A 20,322-nucleotide genomic window follows, 5' to 3' on the forward strand; every position below is an offset into this window, starting at 1 on the left:
ACTGCCTGCAGAGTTCCCTTTAAAATCTGAGATGCTAGACTGATCTCTAGGGAAGGTAGCCCCATAGTCATTCTGAATAGGAGCAAAGCCTCCAAGATTAGCTGATTATAAAACACTCAGCTAGTGTGTTTTTATTTATTTTTTTTTATAGAAGTGTCCCTGCAAGCAAATAGGTATGCATGTAACAGTGACGTCTGCAGTTTGAACACCAGCCTGTGGGCTATGCTTTAATATAAATTATAAATACTATGGCAGCCTAAAACAAAGAACTTTGTCCACCATAAATCGCTTCATTTTCTTAGACCACAACAGTCCCACTGGTACTTTCCCCTTCAACTGTGTTCATGGATTGTTTTTAGCAGTCCACCGTCTACCTTTCTTAAGTTTTTTCTCTCCTTTGCCCCAGATGCTTGTGTAACCACTTCCAGTTCTGAGCCAGAATTCTTCCAGAGTTGCATTCTGGCTTAATTTTTCTCATTGTTTTGCTGTCCTGTGGGGGTCTGTGAACTTTGGACTTTGCATTTCAAAGTCTACAAAAACCTTAGCATTACACAGTTGTTCAAACAGTCAAGCTCAATTTTTTACTGTTATATATCACCATTAGTTTGGTCAAGGTGATATTGGACCAACTCTCCTACTAAAAGTGTGTCCTAGAGCAACAAAATCAACACTTTCATCTACTAGCACAAAGGCCTTTTAAACTGCATTGTTCCTTTTATTTCTCTCTCTCAGCAGATTTGTGGATGTTGAAGTTCAGTCATTGATTGTTTTTCTCTATCTCTTTGCCAAGTTTTCAACCTGCTTCATTCGCCCTTGCTAACGTTCAGGCTCACTCCAGTCCCCTACCCTAGCCCCAATTCTTACCCACCCCCTCTCATTCTACACTGATACTTCCATAGCACCACCCACATATTCTTCAAATCAATACCATCAGCTCCCTCCAGAAAAAAAACAATCAATAGAATTACTCCCAACTGTAATACCCACTGTAGTTCATCACCCAAAACTCTCTCAAACTGTCCTACTCCTTGATCCCTGTAACTATCACATTACATCTCTATAACCAACATAGCACCCTTCTAACATTTTCTAATCCTAATTTACAATAAGATGTCCCTAACTCAGATTATTTTACTATTCCTCCTCACTCTGCTAGCCTTATCAATCATCAAATCCACCTCCTTCAGATACTTAGGACTTCAACCAGTCCTCACAAAGAATATCAACATTTACCCAGCCTGTCTTTCTCCATAACACCCTAGCTCTACAAACAAACCACATCTGATTTATCTGTAAATATCTCAAAAGTATCCACATTTACAATCAAATACCAAACCAAGACCAAAATATACCTGGCCACACACTTCCCTCTGTAAAATATTAACAAATAGCAGAGATATTCACCCTAAACCAGGAACCAATGTTCAAAAAATCATCACTTCCAACCCCAATATAAATCAGTCACGTAATACTACTCAACAAAAAAAAAAAAACAGAACCCAAACTCAAATTACCAAATATGAACCCAAGAAGTATGCGCAATAAAATCCATGGCATACACGCCTACCTTGCCACATACACTCTTGATGTAGTCATAGCTACAGAAACCTGGATAAAAAAATAAAGAATAATAACATAAGATATAAAGGATAATAAGATCACCCCGATACAATATACTCAGGCATGTCAAACAAAACAAGGGTACAGGTGGTATAGCAATCACCTATAAAAATTCCCTAATCATCACCTCACTCCCACAGGGATAAAATTTCAAAGGGAGATATTCCAGAGTGGCACACTATCACTGCTGCTCTTTTGCCTTACTCTTAAACCCATTAAGCTGTCTGTTTAACAGATTAGGTCATGGCTATAATTTGACTTCCAGAAAGCAACAAAGTGTAAAGACTTCTCATCTTCTCTGACGACGATTTAAAACTGTATAGCTCATCAGATGAGGAACTGAAAGCACAACCACAAGTAGTCAAAACTTTTTTCAGATGATTATAAGAATGTCATTTAGTCTTCATAAATGTGCAAAAGCAGCCTTTAAAGTAGGAAAGCTACAGCACCAAGAAAACTGTTTGGGACAAGAATGTGATATAAAAACTTGAGAGGGAGTGTGTACATATTTGGGAACCGATAAAGGATCAACAATAAAACACAAACAATTGCAAATAAAACGTGATGAGGAATATTTTAGAAGACTTAAATTAATCCTGAAAATAGCACTGATATCTAGGAAAAAAGTTCAAGCTATAAACCAATCTGCTCTTCTTGTCCTAACTTACAGTTTTGGAGAGACTGACTGGCCCCAAAAAGGTGATAGATCAGAGAGGATAATAAGGATGCTTCATGCTCCTCAAATAATTTATAAAAATCAGTGCATACTAAGATTATATATTCCCCCTTTCCGAAGGCAGTATGGGCCTCTTTGAAACTGATTACATGTATAGCTCTACAATCTTGGGACTGCATACATATCTACTGACTTCACAAGACCCAAACATAGTGAAAGTTTTGAAACATGAGGAGAATTAATCTAAGATGACTTCCCTGCATAGTCTAGCATAAGGATATCGGTGTCAAGCGGGAATGGAAATTGAAGCGGAAGCGGATAAAAAATCAGGTAGCAACTGAATTTGCTAAAAAACAAAAGAAAGAATATAAGGTGAAGGATCAGATGAGAAGGCAAGAAAAGTGGAAAATGCATAAATATAGTTGCAAGTACAGAAAACTCCTGGAACCTCACGTTGATTAGGATCAAATACAGGAATGGTTAATGAGAAGCAAATTCAAACAAAAAGATGAAAGATTAATATTGGCGGCCCAAAATAGTGGACTACATACACATTGGTCTACAAAGTCCATTGAACATGTGGGAGAAACATACAAATGTAGGTTTTGTAAAACAGAACTGGAAAGAGTTGCACACCTTGTTGGTGGCTGTGATATGCTAATGGCAGAAGAACTGTATAGTGAAAGGCATAATAATGTGGCAAGACTGTTGCACTGTGGATTATGCAAACATTATAATAATGAAGTAGCTGAAAAACACTGGAAACATAAGCCACAAAGCATCATAGAAAATGAAGTCTACATCACATGGGATCACCCATTGCCAACAGTTCAAAAGAGCGAAGCGAGAAAAACAGATATAGTGGTCAATGAAAAGAAGACAAAAATAGCATTGATCATTGAAATCACTACACCCAGTGACTACAGTGTCTTGTATAGAGAGAGAGACAAAGTTATAAAATATCAGTATTTGCAGGCAGAAACAAGAGCAATGCGGAAGAAAGATACCCAGACAGTTCTAGTAGTAGTAGGAGCAACAACAGGTCTTATAAGAGAGTCTACAATCACATTTAGAAATGTTACCAATACATGTAACTTCATACGAACTGCAGGAGGAGTCATTACTGGGCACACTGCGGGTGCTGCAGAGGACTTCTGGCTAACATCAAAGATTCAAACAATACTAATTTCATGAACTTTAATCATACTTTGACTTAGGAATGGGGTTCATTCCTGTCATGGTATTAGAAACCCAAAAGACCTGGGAGAAATTAAAAAAGGGAAATACCCAAATTTAACAATGAACTTCTAACAACACTCTTAAAAAATCAACAATAGGAAAATTATGTTTAACAGCAATTTACATACCACCAGTACCATAACACTGATACTGCTGAAAACCTCCTGTACTGGATATCCAAACACACGAACTACGAAACTATAATACTTGGAGACTTAAACATAGACTGGCAACTCAAATTCCACTACCCCCACTGAATCCATAAACGTATACAATTTTAAACAATTAATAACCACATCCACTAAAGTCAATAAAACTTCAGGGAAATGCTCAACGTTAGACTGGATTCCTACAAACAAACCATGCAAAATGACAAAAGTAGGCTCCTTCTCTGATAGCATAAGTGGCCACATACCAACATATGTCATTAGAATTGACAATAACCTAGACAAGCATTATCTATAATCAAATACGAAATATAACCAATTTCAGTAAAGATATTTTCAAAGAAACATTAAAACAATACAACTGTAACATACTTAGAACAATGCCTCTAGGGACTGCTGTAGAGCACTTTAATGACGCATTCTTACAGACCTTAAATAATCTAGCACCAGCATGTAAAAAAAAAGAGTAAAGTCCAACTCCACACCATGGCTAACAAAAGAAACAAACAAAAAAACTCATGATAAAAAGGGATAAAGCCTGAAAAAAATTGGTATAAAACAGAACTCAAAATGCCTTCCAACAATGTAGACATCTTAGAAACCTGGCGAAACTCCATGTCAGAAAGAACAAGCAGCCATAGTATACCAACCTACAAGACAATCAAAGCAACCCAAAACTTTTTTGGTCATCACTAAATAAACTACTCCTTCCCGGCAAGACCACTACTCCCTCTCCAAAAACAGACAATGACAGACTATTCCCACACAGCTTAATTCCTGCTTTATACAATCAATATTCTCTCACTTAGACACCAACACACCTGACCCCCTCCTTCCACCCCTGTCCAACCAAAAGCGCCTACAGTTCTAAAAATGGTTGCAGAACACACAGATTTCCCTGTGTCCATACTAATTAACAGGTCCATAGCAGAAAGATACGCCCCATCACTGTGGAAAGAATCCTACATCATACCACTGCATAAAGGCAGCACATCTACAGAATAACAACTAAAGACCAATAGCGATTCTCTCCCACCTCTAAAAATATTAGAGAAATGCATACATACGCAGCTAAATGCAATACCTAACCTTGAATAGCCTGCACACAACATGGCTTTAGGCCCAGCACAGCACCACTACTGCTCTACTACATTTTACCAATATAATAAACCAACACAGAAACAAAGGTCTGCTTGTATCCAACATGTTTTTTTAGACTTATCAAAAGCACAATACTGTCTTGCAACAGCAACTGCTCATTTGACTCTCCTCAATAAGACTTTCACAACAATCCTTGTCATTCACAGGATCATAGAAGATTACTACGCTAACGGCCATAGAGTCCTTACAAGCCTAGCCATATTCATCATGAGTTGCCCCAATTGTCAGTGGTTAGGTGAGTGAAATTCGCAAAGGTAAAGGTCTATGGTAGTTAATAATGACTTCCTCTGTCTAGGATGGACATGAGCACCACCCGAGGAGTGAATTTCCGGTCACCCATTCATTGACCTAGGTTGCATTTGAAGAGGGTCAGGGAGGGGCTCTGTTTCATGTGAGTTTGAAGCTTGTTCCAGAGAAGTGGCATTCTCTGGGAGATGTAGCTATCTCTCCAGCATGACCTGTTCATGTCAGAGGGTAGGATAAGATGCCTGGAGCGAGTGACCCTCCTGAAGTTTGATTTACGAATGTGTAGCATTTCCATCAGGCCCGGGTTACAGACTGCCCTGTAAGCCAGGCACAGGTCACCCCTTAGCAACCTGTAGGAGATAGGTAACTAAGAAACCAAGCCCTGTCACTGTGTTCTATTTGGAAGACAACAATCCGTTAAATGGCAACAAACCTACTTATCCATTCAACCAGTTACTACTGGTGTCCCTCTCCTATTTCATATATTTATTAATAACTTCCACATCTCTACTCACCATTCCAGTTCAGTATACTGTAGACTGTATACAGTAGACTCAACATTAATATGTGCAGCCTCAACAATAAATAAGCTCAAAGACATTACCCAAAAATCTTTCTCCTCTGCAGAAACCTGGCTCCAAGAATCAAACCTCCTACTCAACCCCAAGAAAACTATCAATGCTTTTTACCTCAAAACATTGAAAAAATCAACCACAATCTTTTACTATAATGTCAGCAAACAATACTGTCACTGAAACTGTAACTCACAGCAAACTTCTAGGAGTTATAATTGATGACGGTCTCAAATATGACTAGCATACACTGCACGTCATAAATCTACACACCAGAAACTAGGTTCCCTTCATAAGATCAATGGGATTTCCTACAGATACTGCAAGAAAAACTCTAGTCACCACCTGCTTACTGCCAGCTCTCTTAAATACTGCTCCTATCCTAACAAACAAACAAACAATACTTAAAGAAAAAACTTGCCTCCTGCTACAATAAAGTAGTTAAATTTGCCACCAATCTCCCTCACAGGACTCACCACTGTCATAACTTAAAGCAATTAAACTGGCTTGAACTACACAACTACCTACAGCACACAAACTCATTCATCATCCAGAAAAATGCCCTGCACTACAAAAATCATTACATACCTACTATCCAGCAAGGGACCTCTATTCTAGTAAAAAAAAAATCTTACAACTCACAAACAAGTTAAATAATGTTGCAGAAAAACAGCTCTACTCTCAATATATTGCTAAACTCTGGAATAGTATCCCCACACAAATAAAATTCTCAGACAAACTTAACAGTTTTAAACCACTACTTAAACAACATCTTAACCAGTCCTGGTCCTGAACATGCTCTTCACCAGGTTAAGACTTTGTGCTCACTGTACAATACTCTCCAAATACTCAACCTCTCACTGAAATGACAAAACAATTTTTACACATAACTGCTGGTTGTACAATCCACTTAGCTCCACATGGGCTTTCTTTTTAGTAACTTCTACCTCTGTAAAATCTTAGAACGTCTAAATGTAATTACTGTATGTGTACAAATGTAAATAGTAATGTAACTACTTATGTTTATCTGGAACTTAGTATAACGCAATGTAAGCAAATGGAGCTTTTCTCCCTGGGCCTCCTCTGAAAATGGGTATTAACCAGTCGGACTTTTCCGGTAAACAAAGAGACACACAAATAAATAATTGTTTTTCATTTGCTTCCTACACTTAATACAGTTACTGACTTTTGGCCCTTGACATCTACAATACAATACGCTCCCAAAAAGAGTACAAGGAAAAGGAAATTCTCCAAATGGGCACTTACCTGGAAATCCGGGCTTCAAGCCAACTTGACTGACTGAGAACATAACTGGACTATTTGAGATGCTCACTTAAGTGTAGCAGGAAAGATCTGAAGATGGAGCTAGCAAACATCCCTTATATTAATATCATCTTGATGTCAGTATGAGGTGGAGGTCACCAGGCCTGGAAAGGGAAGGTGAAAGCTTTGGTATTTAGGCTGGCCTTCTGGCTTCTACAAGCAGGAATCCAAAGAATCAGTACTGCAATGAAAACCATCTAAGGTTTCAAAGATAAATCACCCCAGCCTTCCCATCGTCATAAGAAACAAGCAGTCTGTATGAAGTATCAAAGGTCATTAATTACTTTTCTGTGGGAAAGCTGTTCTTTTACAAGCAGTAACTGGACTTGTAGGATCAAACATAAGTTCACAAAGCAGAAGATGACAACCTAAAAAGCTGAGTTAACTCTCACCTGGAAAGAACTGGCATATTCGATTGGGGCATTGCAATTATAATTTCCATGAGCACTGTGTAAAGCCACCTAGTGAACATTAGCTCTAGCTGATGCCAAATGTTGATTTGACACACTGAGCATATGTACAAAATGGGGTTGATGCTGATGCTGTTGAGTGCTGTGCAATTATGTGCAGTCCATGTTTCAGTTTTGAATCTTAAATATGCTGTTTTGAGTAACATGACCTGTGTTCAGCACCACACTTTCATTTTATACCTGGAAGTACAATTCTGTTAGCGAACCTAATATGCTAACATGACCAGGTCTGCAAATCCACATTACTACAATGAACTATGGCACACAAAATGTTGCAAGAATGGCTTCAATTAACATTACACTTTGTTTTATCCACATTCACAGATGTGGATTTTTAAACACATTTGTACATAAGAAAAAATCAAATGGATAAGCTTTCAACAGCCCAAGACAGGCAAACAAGTATTAATTACTATCAGCTCTAACTGTAAAATCTAGGTAACCCAAATTCTAAATAAAATGTTAATGGTTCATGAACAGGAAAGTTTCCAAAATGTTATTTTATTTTTTGTTTACCCAATATGTGCCCACTGCAGAAACAAAGCAGGCAAACAGTTAAACAGAAGAAATTAAACAATTTGTTACAAAATTACATATACTTAGTAAACAGTTGTTTAGAATGTACTGTATATAAATCATCAAAGCTCTGTTTACACATTTTCCTTTGCGAAGGGTATATTTCTGAACTCTAGACAAAGTCCTAATGTCAAGTACAGCATATGTAAGACAGCACTCCTGCTTAAAATGTAGACTTTAAATTTGCATACCTGGGGGTTTGATTTCGCTAGATTCTCTATTTTAATCCAAGCTTCCTCACGTTCTTTAAGTTTTAATTTTTCCCTAAAAAAAAAAAAAAAAAAAAAGATATAATGTACTTAATTTTAATTTAAAACTAAACCTTCTACACTCAATTGATTTTGATGAACAGTAGTAAAATATAAAAGAAATACAATGTACAATCTACATAAAGCAACAATCTAACAAAAATACAGAATATAACCCTCAAACGATAGAAAATTGTCATTATCATTTGGAAAAATGACCCTGAGAAACATTTTTTTTTTTGTTAAATAAACATTCTTCAGATGAGCTTCTTATTTTTAACACACCGTTAGTACACAGCAGGATGAAATGTATGTTAGGAATGAGTAAAGCGAATGATCAAATTGTCAAAGTAGACAGAAAAAAAAACAGAAAGCAAACTGGTGGATAAGACCGAATGTGTTGAGGGGGAAAGCACAGTTGTGTAGCTACCATAAATATAGATGTTCGAGTGTATTCACTGTTGCAGTCATTACACTTGGGTTATCCTGCTGGCAGGCTACCCGCAGTCGGCCAGAATTCCAAAGTCTAGGTCCGGCGTCGGTTGCTGTCGCCTCTTCCCTGACGTCAGTGCGCCAGTGGTATAAAAGATGCAGCCAACGCCATTTTCTTCAGTTTTTCTTGCCCCAGATGTCAGGTGCCCCCAAACAGGTAGGCTAAAAAATTATGCCAAGAAGCATGCATGTACTAAAATAAACATTTCCTTCATCTACAAGCAAATACACTGCATGGGTTGTATAGAACAGAGAAGTACAGAAAAGTCCTAGCAAAGAAAAGGGGGATGGTGGGTAACCTGGACTGCAACAGTGAATACACTCGAACATCTACATTTATGGTAGGTACACAACTGTACTATGTTCATAGTGTTTCACTGTTGCAGTCATTACACATGGGTTGAATCCCAAAGCTGAGGTTGCATGGCTGGGCCTAAATAGGATTAGGAGAGGCTACAAGGCCCTGCAGAACTGCAATGGCAAAGTCTGCTCTGGATTTAGAGTAGAGAGATAAGTGGTAGTGCTTAGTGAAAGTGTGCACTGAACTCCAGGTTGCAGCCTCTAGAATGTCTTTGGTTGGTACTCCTCTGAGGAAGGCTGCTGAAGTGGCTGCTGCTCTGGTTGAATGTGGCCTAATGCCCTTAGGCACTGATTTGCCATGTTGTGAATAGCAGAAACGAATGCAGTGTCCCATCCATTCTGAAATAGTCTGCTTTGAGATAGGCTTTCCTTGTGATCCTGCAGCATAAGCTACAAACAGTTTCTCAGTCTTTCTGAAAGCTTTTGTTTTGTCCAAATAGAAGTGTAGCTGTCTGTGTATGTCCAAAGTGTGCAGAAGTCTCTCCCCTTTATTCTGGGAATTTGGATAAAATGTTGGCAAATGAATGGTTTGGTTAAGAGCCACACTGGATACTACCTTTACATAAATGTTGGGTTTGTCCTTAGAGAAACTGTGTCCTGATCAAAAATGATAAAAGGTTCCACTGCCATTAATGCCTGTAACTCTGAGACTCTTCTTGCTGAAGTTATTTGCTAGGAGCAGAGCAGTTTTCCATGATAAGAATTTTATATCAGCTGTATTGGCTTGCTCAAAAGGAGGCAGTGTGAGCTTTTCTAACACAAAATTGAGGTCCCATGTAGATATCGGTGCTCTCCTTGGGGGTCTTATGTTTTTTGCCCCTCTGAGGTACTGTTTTAGTAGTGGATGAGAGAAAATAGGAGGTTCCGTATTGTAATGAGCTGAAATGGCAGAAGCATGGATCTTAATTGATGAGAAGGATAGGCCTTTGTCCAGCATCTCAGTTAGGTATTGTAAAATCTGAGGTATATTTGGAACAAGTGGTTCGAGTCCTTGTGCTGGTTCCAAGGACAGAATCTCTTCCATTTTTCTGCATAAGATTTCCTAGTGCTGGGCCTCCTGGCTTCTAAAATGACATCCATAACAGCTTTAGAGAGAGGTGTGGTCTGAGTGGCTATATTATCTGCCATGCAGCCAGATTTAAGGTTCTGAGTTGACTGTGCAGAATCTGATTGTATTGTCGAGTCAGAAGATGAGGAATTTGAGGTAAAGCCCAGGCTGGACCTTGAGACAAGCTCTTTAGGATTGGGTACCAGTGCTGGTGTGGCCAGTCTGGGGCAATCAGAATCATTTTTGGCTTTTCTTGTCTGACTTTTAGGAGCACATTGGGAAGAAGAGGCAGTGGAGGAAAGGCATAAACTGTCACTGTTTTCCAGCTGAATGATACAGCATCCACTTTCCATGCTTGTGAGTGATAAGTTCTTGGGCAGAATCTCTGTAGTTGGCAGTTGTGAGGGGGGGCAAAAAGATCTATGTCTGGGCGTCCCCATTTCCTTGTTATCATGCTGAAAACCTGTGGATTTAGTTTCCATTCATGAGGATCCATGAGATTTCTGCTTAGTTCGTCTGCCAGAATATTTTTCTTTCCTGGCAGGAATTGTGCCTGCAGATGTACTTGATAGGTCAGTGCTGTGTTCCACAAAGTCATGGCTTGCCTGCAGAAGGGGTAGGAATGTGTGCCCCCTTTTTTATGTACCACATAACTGTGGTATTGTCCGTCTTTAGTAATAATTGTCCTGGATGTAGTAGATACTTGAAGACTGTCAGGGCATGCTGTACAGCTAGCATCTCTTTTTGATTGATGTGAAGATGCATTTGTTCCTTGGGCCACGAGCCCTGAATACATTTTCCTGCCATGTGTGCCCCCCAGGTATAATCCGATGCATCTGTTGTTATTGTCTGCCTGGCTGTGGGTAAGGTGAAAGGCTGTCCCTTGTTGTGGTGACAGGCCAGTGCCCACCATCGTAACTCCTGTTGCAGGCAGGGAATAAGAGTTATTATTGTTTCCAGGCTGTGGCAATGTTGAGTCCAAACACTTTTTAGATACCATTGTAGTTTCCAAGCCTGACTTCCACTGTTCAGAATCCTTTCCCTTCCAGGCATCCTCCCTTTAGTGACATGAGGATATTCCTAGCATAAAGCCAATGTCTATCAACACCATTTTAGAGCTTTCTTGGCCAGGATGACAGCAGGGTATCCACCCTATCTGATCTGAAGGCTCCTAGTTAAGTAACAACACAAGACTATCTTTGGACCACAGAGTTGCAGAAATAGGGCTCCTTAAGACTAAGCAAGCCTGAGGTCCTGACAGGAGTGGTAGCAGAAGGATAGGGTACCCCAACCCATCGACTATTGTGGTAAGTTCTTGAAAAGCTGTACTATGTTCTTACTGAAGATTACTACTACTGCAGAAGACCTTATTATTAGGACAGTTCCCAGAACTCAAAATGAGGGTGCACAGACTGGTTGGGTTGGGCTACAATATGCCCTGCAGAAAGTACAGTTGTGTACACTTACCATAAATGTAAATGTTGGAGTGTATTCACTGTTGCAGTCATTACATTAGGGTTATCTGCTTGCAGTAGCCCTCAGTTGGCCTGATAAACAAAAGTCTTGGGTCCTGCGTCGGATACTGTCCCTTCTTCCATGATGTCAGGGGTATAAAACATGCAGCCGATGCCATTACATCAGTTTTTCTTGCCCCAGATGTCAGGTGCCCCCCTAATGGGAAGCAATTAAATTTATAATTACAAGGATATACCTCCAACAAAAAAGCAAATACACCAAAAAGCTTTTTGAGCATAGTAAGGGAGAGTAGAGGTATAGCCAAAAGAAGAAAGGGGGCTGGAGTAAGGGTAACCAGGACTGCAACAGTGAATACACTCAAACATCTACATTTATGGTAAGTGTACACAACCGTACTATGTTCTTTGTGTTTCACTGTTGCAGTCATAGCTTTCCCCTCTGTCCCTGTAGCAAATGCCAACAGTAGTTGTTCAGATTTCCTTTGAGTCCTGTCCAAGTAAAATCTAAGTTGTCTGTGCACATCTAAGAAGTGCAGTATCCGTTCCCTTTGTTCTGTGGGTTAGGAAAGAAGGTAGGCAAATGAATGGACTGATTAAGAACCACACTGGATACCACCTTGGGCATGAAGGAGGGACTGGTTCTGAGGGACACCCTGTCTGCATGAAAGATGATGAAGGGCTCCACTGCCATATGGGCCTGTAATTCAGATACCCTTCTTGCAGAAGTGATTGCCAAAAGGAAAGCTGTTTTCCAGGAAAGAAATTTTAAATCTGCAGTAGCAGCTGGCTCGAAAGGAAGAAGAGTGAGTTTCTCCAAAACAAAGTTAAGGTCACAGGCTGGAGTTGGAGCTCTCCTGGGTTGCCTTAAATTTTTGGCCCCTCTGAGGAACTGCTTGAGCAGTGGGTGAGAGAAGAGGGGATAAGTTGAAATGGCTGAGGCATGAATTTTGATGGAGGAAAAAAAAGAGCCCTTATGAAGCATCTCAGTCAAGTATTGTAGAATCTGAGGTAAATTGGGCACTGCTGCGCCCATCCCTTGAGACTGATTCCAGGCACAAAATCTTTTCCATTTTGCAGTATAAGATTTTTCTAGTACTATGTTTCCTTGCCTCTAAAATGATATCCATCACTGATTTACTGAGGGGTGGTAAAGGAGAGATTAGGTAATTAGCCAGGCTGCTAGGTTCAAGGTGCAGAATCTGGTTCTCCTGCTGAGACAACAGGGAAGGAGTCTGAGGCAGGTGCCATGGGGCCAAGCGTGACACTGCGCTAGAGGGGGTACCAGTGTTGGCGTGGCCAGCCTGGGGCAATTAAAATCGTCCTTGGCTTGTCCTGTTTGATCTTTAGTAACACCTTGGAGAGCAGAGGCAAAGCAGGAAAGGCATAAACTGATGAGCATCCACTTTCCAAGCTAGCGTGTGGGGAATAGTGCAAAATTTGTCCAATTGATGGTTCTGGGGGGAGGCAAACAGGTCCATATCTGGGCCCACTTGTTTGTCAATATGTTGAAAATGTTTGGTTACAGTTTCCACTCATGTGGGTCCATGAGGTTTCTGCTTAGTGTATTTAGTTTTCCTGGCAGGAATTGAGCTTGTAGATTCACTTGGTAGCTCACGGCTGTGTTCCACAATGCCATGGCTAGTCTGCAGAGGGGGTAAGAATGTTTACCCCTTTGCTTGTTTATGTACCACATGACAGTGGTGTTGTCCGTCTTCACCATTAGTTGTCCTGGAAGAATGTGGCCCTTGAAGGCTGTCAGAGCATTCTGTACAGCTAACATTTCCTTTTGATTTATGTGCAGGTGCATTTGACTTGGGTTCCATTTGCCCTGAATGCACTTCTCTGCCAGGTGAGCCCCCCATGCATAGTCTGATGCGTCTGTTGTTAAGGTTTGGGCAGCAGGGGGTAGTGTGAATGGCAGTCACCTGTTTTGGTGGGAGGCATCTGCTCACCAAAAGAATTCTAGGCGTAGCCAAGGTATGAAAGGAATCATTGCTTCTAGATCCTGTGAATGTTGACACCATAGGCTTTTGAGATACCATTGTAGTTTCCTCATATGCAGCCTTGCATATGGAATTAGAAGAATGCAGGAGGCCATGAACCCCAAGGCTTGCAGTATTTGCCTTGCAGATAGCTGGGCTTTTGTGACCACTTGTTTGAAGTAGGTTGTCAAATGAATCCGTTTCTCTGGCGTGAGGAAAGCCATCTAGGATGTTGTATTCAAGCTTGCTCCCAGGAATATAATTTGTTGACAGGGTACAGTACCAGTTGTGTACACTTACCATAAATGTAGATGTTCGAGTGTATTCACTGTTGCAGTCATTACATTTGGGTAATCTGCTGGCAGGTTGCCCTCAGTCGGCCTGATTAACAAAGTCTTGGGTCCTGCGTCGGTTGCTGCCCCTTCTTCCATGACGTCAGGGGTATAAAACATGCAGCCGACGCCATTACATCAGTTTTTCTTGTCCCAGATGTCAAATGGGGAGCAAATAAAATTAAAAACACAAAAAATATACCTCCAGTCCCAAAAGCAAATACACCAAAAGGGCTTTTAAGCATAGTGAAAGAAAGTAGAGGTATAGCCAGAGAAAAATAGGGGGCTGGAGGGAGGGTAACCAGAACTGCAACAGTGAATACACTCGAACATCTATATTTATGGTAAGTGTACACAACTGTACTATGTTCTTCGTGTTTCACTGTTGCAGTCATTACATTTGGGTAGATTCCCAAAGCTATGGTTGGGTGGAGGGAATTATACAGCATTAGGACCAGCTATAAGACCCTGCAGGACAGCAGTGGCAAAGCCAGCTCTAGATTTAGAGAAAAGTGGTAAATGGTAATGTTTGGTGAATGTATGAACTGAGCTCCAGGTAGCAGCTTCTAGAATGTCCCTGGTTGGAACACCTCTGAGAAAGGCTGCAGAAGTAGATGCAGCCCTGGTGGAATGGCATCTGATCCCCTGGGGGATAATTTTTCCATGGTGCACATAGCAGAAACTAATCCAATGGCTTATCCATTTGGAAATGGTTTACTTTGAAATAGCCTTTCCCTCTGCCCCTGCAGCAAATGCCACCAACAGTTGTTCCGATTTTCTTTGAGATTTTGTCCTGTTTAAGTAAAATCTAAGTTGTCTGTGTACATCCAATGAATGCAGAATCCGCTCCCCCTTGTTCTGTGGATTGGGAAAGAAAGTTGGCAAATGAATGGTCTGATTAAGAGCCACACTGGATACCACCTTAGGCATGAAGGATGGATTGGTCCTGAGAGATACCCTGTCCGCATGAAAAATGATGAAAGGCTCCACTGACATAAGAGCTTGTAATTCGGAAATCCTTCTAGCTGAAGTGACTGCTAAAAGGAAAGCTGTTTTCCAGGAGAGACATTTTAAGTCTGCAGTAGCAGCTGGCTTGAAAGGAGGGAGAGTGAGCTTTTCCAATACAAAATTGAGGTCCCAGGCAGGGGTTGGAGCTCTCCTGGGTGGTCTTAAGTTTTTGGCCCCTCTGAGATACTGCTTTAGCAGAGGATGAGAGAAGAGGGGAGGGTTCTGTGTTGTAATGAGCTGAAATGGCTGAGGCATGGATTTTTATGGAAGAAAAGGACAGGCCCTTGTGAAGAATCTCAGTTAAGTATTGTAAAATCTGAGGAATGTTGGGCACTGCTGTGCTTATCCCTTGAGATTGATTCCAGGCACAGAATCTTTTCCATTTGTCAGCATAAGATTTTCTAGTACTAGGCCTTCTCGCCTCCAAAATGACATCCATCACAGGTTTGCTGAGGGATGCTAAGGGTGAATTTAGGTGATTAGCCATGCTGCAAGATTCAAAGTTTGGCGCGGAGTGTGCAGAATTTGGTTGTTCTGCTGAGACAGTAAGTAGGTGTCTGAGGCAGATGCCATGGAGGAAGGTGTGACACATTGCTCAGGAGTGGGTACCAGTGTTGGTGAGGCCAGTCTGGAGCAATCAAAATCATTTTTGGTTTGTCCTGTTTGACTTTTAGTAGAACTTTGGAGAGCAGAGGCCGAGGGGGAAAAGCACAGACTGACAGGTTTTTCCAGCTGAAGGATAGAGCATCCACTCTCCAGGCTTTCCTGTGATGAGTTCTTGTGCAAAATTTGTCCAACTGATAGTTCTGGGGTGAGGCAAAAAGTTCTATGTCTGGGCTCCCCCATTTGCGTGTCAACATGTTGAAAATCCGTTTCCATTTGTGTGGGTCCATGATATTTCTGATTAGTTCGTCTGCCAGATTATTCAGCTTTCCTGGCAGGAATTGAGCTTGTAGTTGTACTTGATAGGTCAAGGCCGTGTCCCCCAATGTCATTGCTAGTCTGCAAAGGGGGTAGGAGTGCGTACCCCCCCTGCTTGTTTATGTACCACATAACCGTGGTGTTGTCTATCTTTATCATTAATTGTCCTGGATGAAGGTAGTCCTTGAAGGCTGTCAATGCATTCTGTACAGCTAGCATTTCTTTTTGATTGATATGAAGGTGCATTTGATTTGGGCTCCATTTGCCCTGAATGCACTTCCCTGCCAGATGTGCCCCCAAGCATATTCTGATGAGTCTGTAGTAAGGTTTTGGGCGGCAGGGGGTGGTGTGAATGGTAGTCCCTTGTTTTGGTGGCAGGCCTCTGCCCACCATAGGAACTCTAGCTGCAGGCAAGGTATGACAGGAATCATTGTTTCCAGGCTGTGACAATGCTGACTCCACAGACTTAAGTACCACTGAAGTTTCCTCATATGCAGTCTTAGGAGGCCATGAACCCCAAGGCTTGCAGTATTTGCCTTGCAGAAAGCAGGGTTTTGGTGGCCACCTGTTTGAAGTAAGTCACCAAATGAATTTGCTTCTCTGGCGTAAGGAAAGCCATCTGGGCAGTTGTATTCAAGCTTGCACCCAGGAATGTAATTATTTGAGAGGGTACCCGTTGTGATTTATTTTCGTTTATAGTGTACCCTAGACAAGTTAGAAGCCTTTTTACAAACTCCAGATGTATTAGAAGAGTGCCCCTGTTTTCTGCCTGAATTAGACAATCGTCCATGTATGGATATATCTGAATGTTTCTTTGCCTGCAAAATGCAATTACTGAAGCCAGGCACTTTGTAAAGACCCTGGATGCAGTAGATACGCCAAAGGGCAGTGCAGAGAACTGGTAATGTAAGTAGCCTGCCTTGAAGCGGAGGTATCTTCTCCAAGATTCCCTGACTGGGATATGCAGGTAAGCCTCTTTTAAATCTAGAGTTGCCAACCAGGCATTTTTGCCTAGCATAGGAAGTAACTGGTGAAAAGTCAGAATCTTGAATTTTGGAATGTCCAGAAAGGTGTTTAGAGTAGGTAAGTCCAGAATTGGATGCCATGATTTGTCTTTTCTGGTTAGCAGGAAAAATCTTGAATAGAAACCTTGTCCCTTTTCCTCTTCTGATACTGGTTGAATAGCCTCCATGCTCATGAGGGAAAGTACATGTTTCTGGGCCTCTGCCCAGTGATTTGGGGGCAGGTCTAGCCATCCATTTGGAATTGGTAACATGTGGAAATGAAATCTGTATCCCTGGGATACTATATTTAAAACCCATTTGTCCTGGGTTATAAGTTGCCAGTTTCTTGCATGAAGAGCCAGTTTCCCCCCCAAAGGGGCGGCTAAAAGGTAAGTGCTTGGTAAGTGTAAAGGGAAGTCATTGAGACTGCTTACCATAGGGAGGGTGTCTTCTTGTTTCCAGATTTGGAAAAGGAGGCACCCCATTGTTTTGTTCTGAAAGTCCCTTGTGACTGAATCCTGGAGCCTTTGGAATGTCTGGGTTTGACTTGAGTGGTTCTCGAAGGAACTGGAAAGGACCAGTTCTTAGTAGGCCAGTGCCTACTAAATCTTGGAGGTTGCACTTGTAAGAAATCTTTCATTGTTTGCAATGATTTAGCTTCATCTTCCATCTTTTTTAAAACTTCTTCAGCCTGATTACCAAAGAGACGGTCCTGTTGTAAAGGAGCATCAAACAATTTTGCTTTAACATGATCAGGCAGATTTTGCTCTTTGAGCCAAGCATGCCTTCTTATCACAGACCCAGTTACAGCAGCCCTGCAAGAGGCCTCCAAAGAATCAAGACCACATTGCAAAGTATGTTTTCCAACTTGTTCAGCTGAATGCAATAAATCCTGCAAATCTTTGTTTTCCACACAGTCAGAAATTAACATCATTTTCTGTTTAAGCACTCCCATGATATGCTGTTGATATTTTAGCACATGAAACTGACAGTTTAAAGCCCTGATTGCCAAAGTTGCAGAAGTGTAAACCTTCTTACCCCATTTATCCAGTGCCCTGGAATCTCTATCAGAAGGGGCAGGATTTTTAGCAGTAGAAGCCTTAATGCCCTTAGGACCCTGAGAAATGGTTTCAGGATCTGCAACACGATTTTTGAAAAGGAATTTGTGGGAGTCAGGAACCCTGTAGTATCTGTCTGGCTTACAAGGAGCCGGAGGCAGAGAATCAGGAGCCATACTAGATTCTGCAAAAACATCATCAACAATGTCTAGAACAGGAGGTATAGCCAAAGGCCTATGCTGAGGAAGAAGATGAAAATCCCTAAGTCTCTTTTTAGATTTGGAGAAATCCTGACTTTCCCAGTGGAAATGTCCCCTTAAAGTATGTAAAGTTTCCCCAAAAGAAAAATCCACAGGGGGAGAAGCAGAAGGAATGGAATCTTCTGCATCAGAGTCCTCATAAGTAGGTATAGACAATTCCTGTTCATTAGAAGAGTCAGAAGAAACAGAATCCTGTTCAGAAGATTCATAATCAATTTCTTGCCTAGGCCTCTTAGAGGGGTTGGCTACCCCTGATCAGAGTAATTAAATCTTCGGCCATTTTGATCATTTGTTTTTTATGCATAGGGGCCTGCACATGTGGCCCAGGCGTCGGTTTTATAAGCATAGGTCAAGATTTTGGCCTTAGTTTTGAAGATGGCATCAGTCTAATATACAAATCTGTAGGCCTGAAAACACCCTCAGAAGCTGGTGCCTGCACAGCGGCTCCGGACCCATCCAAGGTAGAGACATCCACGGGTTCCATAATTGTAGCATCTCACGGCATACCGGACTCCGAATGGGTCTCAGTAGAGGCCTGCGAATCAGAAGTAGCGGGTATCAGGGGCTGCGAAAGTGCCTCACTGAGTACCGGCGAACTGGCGACTGGTTTAGGAGAAGCGTTGTCGGCAGTTTTGGACCTCAACGTCCTGTCTCTGTCTTTTTCTTTGCATTTTTTAGGTATTCCGGTAGTCGGATTGCTAACCAATGATATTTCTGGATAATTAAAGCATGAGCCAAAATATTCAGAAGCAAAAATGTACCAACGTTTGATAGTGCGTTGATTAAATAAAGCACAAAACCGACAGCAAGGTACGTTGTGGTCAGGGCCTAGGCAAGGAATACAGTACAAATGAAAATTCTTATGAGGTATTTGCTTCCCACAAGTAATGCAATTAACTTTTACTGACATCGGTAAGGAGCAAGAAAAAGTTTCCCCAATGGGGTACTTAGTTTTTTAGTTGAAGACTTTGGATCTGAAACTCGAAAACGAAAATTTCAGGAGTCGGCCAACCGGCACTTGCGAACTGCTTCTGCTTCAGGCACCGCGCGGCAAGAAAGACGGATGCAATGGCGTCGGCTGCATGTTTTATACTCCTGACGACATGGAAGTAGGGACAGCAACCGATGCAGGACACAAGACTGTTAATCAGGCCTACTGAGGGCAAGCTGCCAGCAGATTACCCAAATGTAATGACTGCAACAGTGAAACACAAAGAACATCAACAGCCTAAGCAGATAATCAGGTAACAGGCACATCCAGAAGAAAAAAGGACCAGGGGAAGGAGGGAGGTAACACTGCAACAGTGAAGAGAAGGACATCTACTGTTATGTTAAGATTTTACACAACTGTACTATGTCTTTCCATATCACTGTTGCAGTATTCTTTCCAATACGGAGAGTGCAATAGCTCAGGAAGATGACTTGGAGGAGGAAGGGCTTGCAGAACCCTCTAGGAATTCATATAAAATGGCCCTAGAAATCATATCCAACTTATAGCACTTGGTAAAGGTATGCAAATTAGTCCAGGTAACTGCTTCAAGAACAGAATTAGTATCCAAACCCTTGAAAAAAGCACCAGAAAAAAGCCACAGTCCTAGTAGAATGAGCCTTAACAGAAGGAAGGCTCTTCCGATGAAAAAAATAGCAAAAATAAATGGCTTCTGATATCCAAGAATAAATGGTTTGCTTGAAAACAGCCAAACCTACAGACTTAGGATGAAAACAAACAAAAAGTTGTTCAAGATTTACAAAAGCTTTAATCTTATCCAAATAATATCAGAGTTGTCTATGTAAATCCAAGGTGTTCAAAACTTTCCCTTTGGCAGACTGTGAAGAAGGGAAAAAAAGTGGGCAAATGAACAGACTGATTAAGAGACAACTCATTAACTATACTGGGGATTAAAAAAAATGATTAGCATGAAAGGAGACCCTGTCATTATGAAAAACTAAAATAAGGAGGAACAGTCATACGGGCTTGAAGCTCTGACACCTGTCGGCAGATGTAAGGTCCAAAAGAAGACAATTCTTCCAACAATGCTGCAATGAAGCTGAAGCAGTAGACTCAAAAGGAGCCAGAGTCAATT

At 41.2% G+C, this 20,322-nt stretch overlaps 1 protein-coding gene across 5 annotated transcripts in view; it reads right to left on the reverse strand.

The window, feature by feature from the left end:
• The window catches only part of PPP2R5C (protein phosphatase 2 regulatory subunit B'gamma), a 2,766,797-nt gene that overhangs the window by 440,063 nt on the left and 2,306,412 nt on the right, over window positions 1–20,322 (reverse strand). For all 5 annotated transcript variants that reach the window (XM_044074548.1, XM_044074546.1, XM_044074547.1 and 2 more), the window contains one exon: window positions 8,242–8,314. In XM_044074548.1, the coding sequence (XP_043930483.1) occupies window positions 8,242–8,314 (73 nt within the window). The remainder of the gene's footprint in view (window positions 1–8,241; window positions 8,315–20,322) is intronic.

This window comes from Protopterus annectens, chromosome 6.part0, assembly GCF_019279795.1.
Source record: "Protopterus annectens isolate FY-2018-M chromosome 6.part0, PAN1.0, whole genome shotgun sequence".
Taxonomy (NCBI): Eukaryota; Metazoa; Chordata; order Ceratodontiformes; family Protopteridae; genus Protopterus; species Protopterus annectens.